This window comes from Hemicordylus capensis, chromosome 8 (genome assembly GCF_027244095.1).
Source record: "Hemicordylus capensis ecotype Gifberg chromosome 8, rHemCap1.1.pri, whole genome shotgun sequence".
Taxonomy (NCBI): domain Eukaryota; kingdom Metazoa; phylum Chordata; class Lepidosauria; order Squamata; family Cordylidae; genus Hemicordylus; species Hemicordylus capensis.
The window spans coordinates 10,866,269-10,879,622 of NC_069664.1; the positions used below are offsets into that span (position 1 = coordinate 10,866,269).

At 46.8% G+C, this 13,354-nt stretch overlaps 1 protein-coding gene across 1 annotated transcript in view; it reads right to left on the reverse strand.

Moving 5' to 3' along the window:
- Window positions 1-12,955, reverse strand: part of IKBKB (inhibitor of nuclear factor kappa B kinase subunit beta) — a 33,709-nt gene extending 20,754 nt beyond the window's left edge. The window contains exons 1-7 of the mRNA XM_053269155.1: window positions 12,745-12,955; window positions 6,700-6,794; window positions 6,136-6,253; window positions 4,711-4,780; window positions 3,453-3,541; window positions 2,259-2,348; window positions 898-1,022 (exon numbers count right to left, since the gene is read on the reverse strand). Coding sequence (XP_053125130.1) covers window positions 898-1,022; window positions 2,259-2,348; window positions 3,453-3,541; window positions 4,711-4,780; window positions 6,136-6,253; window positions 6,700-6,794; window positions 12,745-12,864 — 707 coding nt within the window. The 5' untranslated portion in view covers window positions 12,865-12,955. The remainder of the gene's footprint in view (window positions 1-897; window positions 1,023-2,258; window positions 2,349-3,452; window positions 3,542-4,710; window positions 4,781-6,135; window positions 6,254-6,699; window positions 6,795-12,744) is intronic.
- Between the last annotated feature and the right edge of the window lie 399 nt (window positions 12,956-13,354).

The following is a 13,354-nucleotide window of genomic DNA, read 5'->3' on the forward strand; positions in this document are numbered from 1 at the left end:
AAAGCAAGGGCATAAACGCTAAAGACTGACAGTTTGTGGTATAAGCTTTTGTGGACTAAAGCCCCCTTTGCAAGGTAAACCAAGTGCATCCTCAGTTGGCAGATTAGACAGACAGACAAAATCAAGCTATCTACAAATCCACTTGCCCATCATCACACAGATCTTCTCATCAAAGGTCTCCCTGCCACTACCATTTTTGAGAAGGTAAACAAACGGAAGGTATCCTTCCTGAGCAGCAGGAGAGGGCTCCCACTGTTCTTTACTCTTTCCACTTCCATCTCTCAGTACAGACAACAGAAGACCTGCTTCTCCCCTAAACCCTCTGTCTGTGTGCCAGAAAAGCATCCAAGGGAAGAGAGCGGATCAGCAATGACCACAAATAATGGCTGGCTAAGGAGCCAAGCCTAAGTCTGTGGATCCCGGCTCTTGAGACTGTAGGAAACATGGTTTTGGGTCCCATTTCCTCGCATCTGGTGCTGTCTACTGCATCACTAAGCCATAGCTCAGTGGATGAGCATCTGCCTTGCATGCAGAAGGTCCCAGGCTCAGTCCCTGGCAGCATCTCCAGGTAGGGTTGGGAGGGACTCCTGGCTGAAACCTTGGAGAGCTGCTGCCGGTCTGTGTTGACAATGCTGAGCTAGAGGGACCAATGGTCTGACTCAGGATAAGGCTGCTTCCTATGTTTCTAGGGATGGAGCAGTAGCTCAGTGGAAGAGCCTCTGTTTTTGAATGAAAGATCCCAGGTTCACTCCCTGGCAGCATCTCCAGGGAGGGCTGGGAGAGACTCCAGCCAGGAGCCTTGGAGAGCTGCTGCCAGTCTGTGTAGACAGGACTGAGCTAGATGGACCAATGAAGGCAGCTTTCTATGTCCCAACCTCCCCTGCTCAGGTTACTCACCATTGCACTGGTTGCCAGTTGGGTAGAAAGGGCCGGAAGCCTGTGATGCACTCAAAGGCCAACGTGCCAAAGCTCCAATAATCCACCGTCACCGTGTACTTCTGCTGCTCCAGCAGTTCTGGAGCCTAAATTGTGGAGGCAGACAGAAAAAAGCTCAGTCAAGTTCCCTTCCCCAAAAGTTCACTAGGACCCAGGCCGAGCCCCACAAGTGCCCTTTCCCTGCCCTTTAAGCCAGCGTGGTGTTAAAAAGTGGTTTTTAAAAATATTGGTAAGTTCAGGACTGACAGAAGGAACCTACTCTTCACACAAGATTTAATTAAGTAATGCCATTTGCTCTCACTAGATCTGGGGAACAGTATCCAAGTCATGTGCATGTGCAAGTGCACACAAGTTTTTTTGATGTCTGATCCCACCAATTTTAACTTAATTTAAATTAATTTAAGTTAATTTTAGATCCTGCTCAGGTTGAATCAGGAAGGCCCCACTCTGAATGCAGGTGCGCACACACTGCCTTGATACTGTCACCCTGAACAAAACTCATTCCACAAACATGAAAAAAATTAAGAGGGACCACTGCTGGTGAAAGAGTAGATAATCTGTTTAGCCTGCTTTCCAAAGGGAAGAAGGCATATGAGATCTGTGTGTTTGTTTGGGGGGCGGGGCGGGAGTGTCCGTCCATCCTTCTAACAACTTTTGCCTTTACAGTCTGATACAAACCAAATCCAAAGCGTATGGGAGGGGATCCTAGAGAACCCCTAGGATGCGTAAGAGGTTATTTATTTATATCTGTGTAATCTATTTAGATCTATGTTAACTGTTTTGAGAACTTTTCAGCAGTATATAAATTTTCATTGTATTTGTATGTTAAAAGAATAGGAAAGAGGGCTCCTTTAGTTCTGCTTAGAATTACTTGCAAGGAAAACAGATTTAATTGAGACACTTGGAAGAATTTCCTATCTTTAAAGTTTGACAGTGTCCACTGACAAAATCCTGGACCTGTGGGACCCAGGAAGACTGTGTTCTTGGAAATGCTTTCTCAGGACACTGGCTTTGCCATTTGTGTTCCCAACAGCAAAGTATCTTGTTCTTGGTTGCAACCAGCATTCCCTCTAACAGAGAATTCCAGATGCTATTGACTACAACTCCCAGCATCCCCAGCTGTGATGGCCTTTGGCTGGGAATCATGGGAGTTGTAGTCAACAACATCTGGAATTCCTTGTTAGAGGGAACACTGTTTGCAAGCCTATTGCAAAATCCAGGAGGATACAACTAAGGTAGAGAATTTGGTCTCCCCGCCAGTACTTCTCTTCAGTTGTATTCTTCTGGGCTTCCACACTCCGCCCTCCTCAGCCACTCCTTACCAGATACTGCAGAGTCCCGACGAAAGATGTGCAAAGACTGCCTTGATCCAGCTCTTTGGCATACCCCAGGTCAATGATCTTGTGTATTAGCTGAGAGAAAGCATAGAGAGGATGCTTGTAGGCATATGTTAAGAGGGTTTAGAGGGAGAGAAGAACAGGAGGGCTTCAGCCAAAACAAAACAAAAAAAGATGGCAAAAGATGGCTGATAACTGCACTGGGTGAATGCCCACTTGCATGGCTGAGTGGTTGCCCTGGTCCCATAAATGTTTGATGGTCCCCCTCAACTGAGCTCTGGATACAGCATGCTCTCCAGTTCATCCTCCCACTGTGCTCAGAAGACCAATGAGAAGAATAGATTAAGGATCACGGCAGAGAGACAAGCAGTGTGTTCTAACCTATAGAGCTGAAAGACAGTAATGCAGCTAGGTAACATGTTGGCCAAAAGCAAGACTATCCCACTGCCACCCATAAGCCCAACCACAGAGCAACCTGCACAATCCAGACCACTGGGCAACAAGCAGAGAGTTCAGCGCACTGTAAAAAGAAGCCTGCACAGAATGACGTTCTTTAACTCAGGCAAGAGGGACGTTTTTTAACTCAGGCAAGCCCCACGCTGCAGGAAAGCAACCCAATGCAACCACCATCACTGAGAATCTCCAGCTATCACGGGGATGGGGCCATGGCTCAATGGCAGAGCATCTGCTTTGCCTGCAGAAGGACCCAGCTTCAATTCATGGCATCTCCAACTTAGGGCCGGGGGAAACTCCTGCCTGCAGGAGTAGTGTAGACAGTACTGAGCTAGGTGGACCAAGGGGCTGACTCAGTAGAAGGCAGCTTCCTATGTTCTTCCTTCCAAATGGCCATGGAATGCATTGAATTTCCAAATGGCCATTTGGAACGAACCAGGGTTAAATGCTGCCAGAATCTCCAGGCAGGGCTGGGAAAGACTCTTCCTGAAACCTTGGAGAGCTGCTGCCAGTCAGTGTAGACAGTACTGAGCTAAATGAACCAATGGTCTGACTTGGTATAAAGACGCTGCCTATGTTCCTAGCTGGGCTGATCTGCTGAATATGGCAATCAACCCGGCTCCGAGTGAGATAATAACCCATCCAATGAGTCTTCCCACAACTCACCCCAATATCCTGTACTTGGTTGTGAAAGTTTCCGAAGTTTAATGGAGGAATATCACTCACCCTCTCATTGCCTTGCTGCAGGACAATGTTCTCCGGTTTCAGGTCTCTGTGGATGATTCTGTTCTCATGAAGATATCGGAGAGCAGAGGCTGAAAGAGAGAGGGCGGGGCATTGGAAGACAAATGTCATCAACCGAATGACCGCAATCTATTCGTATTAGATCAATCTGTAGGTGCTGATGATAGTGCAAAGAAGTGTGGAAAAGGTCACCACACTAGAAGCAGAGAATGGACTGCAGGTAGAAGAATCCAGTTTTGAATGCTCTTCCACATAAAATTACTCTTCAGGTTTTTAAAAAACCTGACGCCACACTGGTCTGGATGGCACAGTGAGGGGCTTGTGCATGGGGTGGGGTTGGGGAGGCGATAGTGAAAAAAGTCCTATCCTGGCCACGTGTCTGCTGTGCTGGTTTCCTATGGGCAGGGAGTTTTTAACATAGGGGAGTAGTGAAAAGTGTCATCGCCCACCTGAAGTCTGTGATGGTACGGTCCGTTCTGCCATCCCATTCCGCTGCTGCATGTGTAGACCAGGCTACTTAGCCTTAGCAGCAAGAATGCTAGCAGTGCTGTGGCATCCTATGGAGTAACGGACTAACTGCTCTGCTGGGCCAAATGTTCATTTATGCTAAAGCATGAATGATCACATTTTTCTGAGGATCTGTTTTGGAAGCTGCATGCAGAAGGTTCCAAGTGCCCTCCCTGGAAGCATCCCCAAGATAAGGCTGAGAGAGACTCCTGCCTGCAACCTTGGAGAAGCCCCTACCAGTCTGTGTAGACAATACTGAGCTAGAGGCACCCAAGGGTCTGACTAGAAAGAAGGCAGCTTCCTATGCTCCTATGAGTCAGACCACTGGTCCAGCTAGCTCAGTAGTGTCAACACAGACTGGCAGTGGCTTCTCCAAAGTTGCAGGCAGGAGTCCTCTCTTGGAGATTCTCAGCCCTATCTTGGAGATGCTGCCAGGAAGGGAACTTGGAACCTCCTGCATGCAAGCATTCAGGCATTCTTCCACTGAGCTATGGCTCCATCCCCTAAGGGGAATATCTTACAGTGTTCCCATGTAGTCTTGGAAGACCCTGCTTAGCAAAGGGGACTATTCTACTCCAATGGAGGCTGTGCAGAAAGACGTCCCACTGGATTGTGCTCCATGGATCAGAGTCACCTACATCCCACTGTGCTGTCCTTCATGTCACTCAAAAACCCACTGACCATGACCACTGCCCCAGCTTACCTCAAAGCAGGGCAGCCTCTGGTAACTTACCAATGTCGGACAGTAAGATGAGGATAGCTCTCTCCCGCAGGCCACAGCAGTTCTCCGGCTGGTTCAGATACTGCAGAAGTTCAAGAAAGGACATTAAAAAACACCCCGTTCAGAGGGCTTGTCTGTTTGGCGTACACTTCTGTTAATGTTTAGCACACAGTGAAGTAGTGATTTGTGAGCACTGCAAGATATTCCCCTCAGGGGATGGAGCCGCTCTGGGAAGAGCAGAAGGTTCCAAGTTCCCTCCCTGGCTTCTCCAAGATAGGGCTGAGAGAGATTCCTGCCTGCAACCTTGGAGAAGCCGCTGCCAGTCTGTGGAGACAATACTGAGCTACATAGACCAGTGGTCTGACTCAGTATATGGCAATTTCCTATGTTCCTAACTTATCTTTGTTCTTTGAGAGACCTCTGTGTAGTTCCACAAAGAGGAGATTGCTAAGCTCAATTGTGCCATTCCCAGAGCAGAAGCTAAGAACCAATTTGGTAGTCTTAAATGATCTATTTCATTTATTGAATTATATATTGCTTTTCCACTTTAAAAAACCCCCACTCAGATTTGGAGCACTGCCCTCCTAAGACTCCACCACTTTCAAAAGCAGGACACATATCTGAATTCTCCTTAACACCTTGAATGCAGAAAATGAGTATATCAGAGAAAAGGACAGACGAGAACACCTCTTCCTTACTAGCTTTCTAGAGTTAGGGATTTATTTTATTTATTTAGAACATGTATACACCACTTTTGAACAAAAAGCTCACAAAATGATTTACGGTACAGAGCACAGAAATACAGAGAGAAAGGTTCCCTGTCCCAAAGTGCTCACAATATTTTTTTTTAAAAACCCAACACACAAGGGAGGTACTAGCAGCAATAGTCGGAAAAGATGCTATGCTGGAATCAATAGGGCCAGTTGTTCTCCCCCTGTTAAATGGAAGAGAACCACCACCTGAAAGGTGCCTCTTTGTCCATTTGACAGAGGTTAATGTTGACATGGTACAGCATTCAGTCATATGATCCATATTGGCAGTGGTACAGTCTTCTTCTTAGAAAACTAAAGGACAGCCTCCAAGTTTCAGGAACTAAACACATCCAAATCATTTCTTTTGTCTCTTTCCCCATAAGAATGAAAGGAGCCCTGCTGGAAATGATGAAGTGTTTTTAACTAGTCCAGCATTCTGTTTCCCACAGTGAGTAACTGGATGTCCACAGTCGGGGAATGAAGGCCATCCTCTGTCCTTCAGAAACTAGCATTCAAAGTTAGGCTGCCTCTGAACTTGGAGGCTTCAATTCATAATGACTAATGGCTTTAAGAAAAGCCTCATTCATTATTCTAAGAACCGTCCAGGAAAATAAAGTAGCAGTCTGCATAAATCTGACCAGATTCCCACTTCTCCCTAGAGTACTGTGCACCCCAAAAGACTCACCCTTCTGAGATCTCCTCCCTGGCAGTACTCCATAGCCAGCAGTGGTAAGTCATTAGGGGCAAGATTCTGCATCCCTTCTGGGACATCCCGGGCAGCCACCACATTGGGGTGATTTAGTCTGGGAGAAAGAAAACAGAAGAGAAACATATAATCCCAGGGGGTCTCATCACTTCAGTAGCTGTTTTCATACTTTCAGTTTTCAGGGAACACTTCCCAGACTGAGCTGCCTTACTGAGAAAACCCTGAGCATCTGCCAAGAACGTCTTGTGTGCTGCAGAGGGTTCTGGAGTCCGGGGCATATTCCATTGCGCACACTAAGTTTATCATCTTTAAAGGCAGGGAAAAAAGAAGATTTTTAAAAGCTTTAACTGGCTCCTCTTCTCCATTTACAGTACGCTGTGACACATAAATAGATAAATGTCACCTTTTGTAAATCCACAAAATGAGACAGAGTAATAAATAAATCTGCAAGCAAAACAGAATTAACATCCTGATGTTAACGGACTAGAAATGGAAAGCCAGTTCATGCCATGTCAAAGCCAAGAGTTTCCCTCTACTGCTCACCGTTTCATGATCTGTATTTCCAAACACCATCTTTCCCTATTGCGGGGGCTGAGCTCCTGGCGACACTGTTTGATAGCAATCTGTTCCCTGGATTCCTGTTTTGATAAAGAAGAAGTGGGGAGAGGTTTCAGCAGCGTGAACACAATGCAACAAACTTCAAGCTCTCAGCACACCAGAGAGGAGTGTTGCTTCAGAGGTTCCAAACGCCTATACAGTTCTGTGAAGCCATTTGTGGGGAAAGCACAGGTAGACCGTATTGCGATGACTGTACTCTCGGCTTTTGCCCTAGAAGACTGTCCCACTGTCTTTACAGTTAGGAAATCCCTCCCAGTGTCTAGCTTAAATCTGCTTCCTTGACATTTCAACCCATTAGGGCTGTTCCCATGACCGTTGACTTTCACAAAGGTCCTACCCAGCTTTGGGAGCTCTGTGCGTTCTCGGTTTTCAGCTGTGGGCAATTTTAAAAGCTAGGTTGAAGGAGGGGGAAGTGATTGTGTGAGAAGCGGGCGCAGGCTATGATGGTGTTTCCGTGTCCCTTAGTACTATGCTGGGTTAAAGTGCTGGGTAGGATGCGGTCAGAGCCTGCGGCCCCCTCCCACACAATCACTTCTCCCTCCTCCAGCCTAGCTCTCAAATTTCAGACAGCCAAAAATCTTTTTGGGGAATGCACGCAGCTCCCAAAGTTGGGTAGGACCCTTGTCATACCCAGTTAACAGTCACGAGAACAGCCCCATTCATTCTAGTTCTGCCCTCAGGAGGAGCAACAGAGAAAAAGCCCAGTTCTACTATCTATCTATCTATCTAATATACTGCTTGACTCCAAAGGCTCTAGGTGGTTCACAAAAATAAACACAACAAAAAACAAAACTGTTAAAATAATGTAAAACATTCAGAGATTACCAAAAGCCTAGCTAAAAAAAATGTGTCTTTGGGGCTCTTATAAAGGCTGGTAAAGATGTTAAGCCATGAACGTTTATAGGGAGTACATTCCACAGCCCAGGAGCGACTACAGAGAAGGCAAGCTGGTGGCAACCAGAGACAGACCTCGCTCGATGACCTTAATGTGAGCAGAGTATGTGAGAGCCCTTCAGATATTTGAAGACGGCCATCACATTTCCCACGAGTCTTCTCTTCTCCAGGCTAAACATACCCAACTCCTTCGAACATGCCACAGAGGACTAGGTTTCCAGACCCCTGTACGATATGCAAGGGAAGCCAAGGCAGATTCAGCATACATTCATTGCTCAAACTGCTCCTGCTTACTGATTCCTGTTAAACCACTATCCCTATTTTTGCTGTTGGGGGAGAAGTTCACTTTTTTTTAAATGCTGAGTACAACATGCATAATTGTTTCCATCCTTTCCCCCCACATTTCTAGAAGTTAAATCTTTAAGTGGGGGTGGGTGGGTGCTTTTATACTGCTTTTTCTGAATACACAGTTTGTAAAAGAATAGGATGGGTTTTGTTGTTGTTGTTGTTGTTTTGCTCTATATAGTTTATAATGCACCACCAATGGTTTCTTTGCTACCATACATTCGTTATCAAACCAAAGTTTGGATCTAAAGGTGGAAACCCGAGACTTTAGTAGTCTCTTACATATAAGAGAATCTTGCAGTGGCTACACTATCAGTTGATATGATCTACTGTGTCTGCTGAAATAACAGAAAAGCAGTCTGCAGAAATATCTCAGAAGCAAGAAGATCAGAAATGACTTTATCCACTGACCATGCTTTTAAAAGCAACATTAAGGACAAGTGGTCACTATGTAGACAGCACCCAATATTTGATATAAAAAGTCATGGGAAACAACTATATAATTGATTACACTGGACCCCTCTCCCAACAAAAATGTAAATCCTCTTATATTATCTCAATCTGCAGCTCCATTTACAATGAGAAGCTCTAACCTGTTGATCACTTGGGCAAAACAAAACCCAACTTACATTTCTTATCCAGGAGGGTGGGGGCAGGCAGGATTGCGCCTTGCCTTCAAAGGATATGAACATGAAGTGCCAGGGTCCTTTTCCTCCCTATATAACCATCTATCCAGACAAAAAGCCTTGCTGATTGGATTTGAGCTGAAGCTAATCTATAAGTAAAGCCTGATCCATTCTGAGATTAAACATTGCCTTAGAGAAGAGAGAGAGGAAAGGAAATTTTGGCCAGTTTATTGACACACCCTGTTTCAGAAGCAAGTGCTGGACAAGCTATTGCAGATTAAATGAATAGCAAGCTTTCAACAATGTGTAACTGGAGATGAAGCAGAATTCTCTGTAATATGCAATGCAATGCAATTTCTTGTAATATAACAAGAAAGTGAAAAATCAGGCTGGTTCTCACAATCCTAAACAGAACTGGAGGAATGCTCGGGGAACGGGGTGGTGGGTGGGACTCCCAATCAGTGGCCATGTGTTTGCAAAGATCAAGAGGAGGAGAGCTGGTCTTGTGGAAGGGAGCATGAATTGTTCCCTTTGATAAGCACATTCTGCCTTGATTTGCATTTGGGCGGCTGACTACATGTGAGGGCTGTAAGATCTTCGCCTTAGGGGATGGAGCTGTAGCTCAGTAGAAGAGCATCTGCAGAAGGTCCCAGGTTTAATCCCTGGCAGCATCTCCAGGTAGGGCTGGGAGAGACTCCTGCCTGCAACCTTGGAGAGACACTGCCAGTCAGTGTAGGCAAGTTAGATGGACCAATGGCCTGACTCAGTATAAGACAGCTTCCTATGAGGGGAGACTGATCACGTGGGAGCCGAGAACTGGGTAGGACAGGCACAGCCAACACACATTCTGTCCCCAGCATTTTACTGAGGGTGGACTAAAAAAGTCCTACCCAGCTCCCATCTTTCATCACTTGCTGGGCACATCTCCGACTACCAGTTGCAAGGGAGTAACAACAGGAGAGAGAGGTATGCCCTCAACTCCTGCCTGTGGCTTCCAGCGGCATCTGGTGGGCCACTGTGCGAAACAGGATGCTGGACTAGATGGGCCTTCTTGGGCCTGATCCAGCAGGGCTGTTCTTATGTTCCGTTTAAGATCATGAGAACCAGCCAATAATTTTTGCTTGTGAAATACCAGAGTCTTAGACATTTGTATATATGATGGAAATCCTGAGGTGTATGACCATCTCCTACTATCTTACCTACACGCAAGTTTCATGAAAAAGCTCCTGGAAGTACTTTGCATGTGGGAATTTTATAGCATAGCTCTTGAAAATCGGACAGTGTACAATACAATCAGAATCTGCAGGCAGGAAGTAGGTAGAAGCAGGGCTGGTCATGTCTGGATTTACCCCCATTTTGGTGGCCTTCTTCCCTGTCCAAATTAACAGTGGCTTGACACACAGAGTTTTAGCAAGTCATGATTTTCCCATCACTTATCTCTGTGCCAAAAAAACCTTCAGTTTGCTAAATGTTTGAGTTTCACACTGCAGTAAAGGCCGAAGGGCCATGCCAGGAAAAAGAACCGTCTTGCGGCACCTTGAAGATTAACAAATCCAAGACAACATCTGGTTTCATGGGCCAGAATCCAACTCCATCAGACGCATGAAGTCTTATCCTCAGTGACTTCATGCGTCTGATGAAGTGGATTCTGGCCCACAAAAGCTTAAGAAAAATCCCGCAGAGAAGTAAGGCACTGGTACAAGAAGCAAAAATAAGAGAGAAACTCCCAATAATGGGAAGAAATTGATTAACTTAACTAATCAAAACATGCTTCAATTCACAAGACCTCAGGACCTACAAACCCATTTTCTTTAGAAGCGCTTCAACATACCAGCATAATTTTCTGTAAAAAATTGTTTCATTGTCCCCAAAGAAGAGCCTCTGAAATGAGACACTAAGTACATGAACCAATTTCTGCATACTTTTTGAGGATTCCTCTTATCTTTATTTCTGTGAAAGGCCCTGCTGCTATGAACCAGTTTGTCTTTAAGGAGGAACGTAAGCCAGCGTGGTGTAGTGGTTAGAGTACTGGAATAGGACTGGGGAGACCCGAGTTCAAATCCCCATTCAGTCATGATACTAGCTGGGTGACTCTGGGCCAGTCACTTCTCTCTCAGCCTAACCTACTTCACAGGGTTGTTGTGAAAGAAACTCAAGTATGTAGTACACCGCTCTGGGCTCCTTGGAGGAAGAGCGGGATATAAATGTAAAAATAAAAATAAAATAAATCAGAACAAGAGTCTGCTGGTGAAGCATCCTGTTTCCGAATGCCAACAACATGCCTTGAGGAAAACCGCAAGCAGGACATGAGGACATAGCTCTCCCCTGTTGTTTCTGAAGCTAAGCCGGTCTTGGTCTGGTCAGTGCCTGGACGGGAGACCCAAGTATTCTACCATAGCTCAGCGGTAGAGCATCAAATGGGGCCATAGTTCAGCAGGAGAGCATCTATTTCAGTGATTCTCAACGTTGGGTCCCCAGATGTTGTTGGACTTCAACTCCCATAATCCCCAACCAAGGGCCACTGGGGCTGGGGATTATGGGAGTTGAAGTCCACTAACATCTGTGGACCCAACATTGAGAATCCCTGATCTATTTGAATGCAGACAGCCCCAGGCTCAATCCCTGGCAGCATCTCCAGGTAGAGCTGGGAGAGACTCCTGCCTTGGAAATCTGCTGCCAGTCAGTGCAGACAATACTAAGCTAGATGGACCAATGGTCTCCTATGTTTCCATCTCTTTACTTGACTTTATATGGACAGAAACCCTTACCCTTTTCTGCTCATACAGTTTTCTTTCATTTCTCACCTGCACTTGCATCACTGTCATTATAGTTATTTCACGTATTTGAAATAAATACGTGAAATAGAATTATCATGTTTATTGAGGTGAAAACACTCCTAACCCTTTCTTGTGCAAAAAATGCTATGGGGAAAATGTGTGAAACAGCTGCAATCCCGGTCAAAAAGGTAAGGCTTTAAAATCTGTGCCCAGCCCAGATTGAGTTGTGTCCAGGAATTACCTGAGAAATGTAGCAATCTCAATCTATAGACCGTTTTGTTTAGCTGGGCTTTCAACCAGGAAAATATACAACTCCATCCTGCTTCCTGATTGTTTTGTTTTTGTTTTTAACTCTTTATTTATTTTTATTTCTTATTTATTTATTTATCAAATTTGTATACTGCCCCAAACTTTCATCTCTGGGCGGATTACAATAACATAGAACCAGTTTAAAACATATACAAAAACTTAAAAACAATTTTAAAATAACCAGAAATTAAAACCCAAAAATATTAGGAAGCTGAGAAAGCTTGGACAAAAAGCTGGGTTTTCAGGTTTTTTTTGAAAATTGCCAGAGATGGGGAGGATCGTATCTCAGCAGGGAGCGCATTCCACAATTTGGGGGCAGCAGCCGAGAAGGCTCGTCCTTAGTGTTTTGTAGGATGTTATGTACAACAGGGGTCCTCAAACCTGGTTCCCCGTTATCCGTGTTTTGGGGGAAAGATCTCTCCCCACATATGTAGAGGTCTTTCTGGGTGTGGGGTTTTTGGGGGGTGGGTGTGTGACCTTTTAATCTTTTTTTACTTTGGTCCAGAGATGCACCCAGGGCCGCTCCAGAGGGGGGAGCAAGTAAATCCCCCCTGCCCCACTACTACTACTTATTATTATTATTAGTGTTATTTATTCGATTTCTATACCGCCCTTCCAAAAAGGGCTCAGGGCGGTTTACACAGAGAAACAACAAACAAATAACTTCTGTTTCAGAACGATGTGGGGCGCACAGCTCGCCCACCCAGAAAGCCACATTGGCCGCCCCTTCTTCTGCCCCCCCACCCCCAGTTTTTCCTCTGCTGCCGACCCCTCCCTCCTTCAGCGGGGGGTGACGGGGGGGGCTCTCAGCTGAGCCCGCCAAGCTACGTCGCGCGCGCACGTGCGCGCTCCCCCGCCCGGCTGCCGTCCCGGGGGGCGCGCGGGCACCCCCCCTCCCCCCCCCCACACACTCCCTCCCCCTTCTCCTCCTCCCCGCCAATTTTCCTGCCAGGAGCGCCGCTCCCGCAGCGGCCTCCCCGCCTCCTGATCTTCCTCGCGCGCCGCCGCCGCCCACCCACCTTGTGCTCCCAGCGGATGACGTTGCCGAAGCCCCCCGTCCCCAGGCGCTCCCGCATCTCCCACGGGCCGCAGCTGGTCAGGGGCTGGAGGGGCGCGGGCTGCGGCGGCTGAGGCGCCATGGCTAGGCCGCGCCGCGGGGAGGCGGCCCGCTCTCGTCTTGACGGCGGCAGGCCCGGCGACTGGAGTACTTCCGTGTGGAGAGAAAGGGGAGGGAAAGCGGCGGCAGGCCTGGGCAGGCTCTCAAAGAAGAAGCAGCCGCCTCCTCCTCCTCACCCAGTAGCCCGAAACCTCGGATGGATGGAGGGGTTTAAAAAAGGGCCCCTCTTCTGTCGCCGACTTCAAGTTACCACCACAGAGGCCGGGAGAGTGTGTGGCATCGGCTTTATTTATGTCTGTATTTTGCATACACATACATACAACTCTTTGAACGCCTGCAGGCTTAAAACACAGCTAACCATTAAAACATACATATGACGGATTCGTGTACAACCAGCCTGCGCAGCGCAGCTTCGACCCTCGTCGCAGATGTTGGCCGACAACGCCCATGATCCCTGGCTGGCTGTAGGCCGCTGTGGCTGGCGATGATGGGAGTTGTAGTCCCAGAATCCT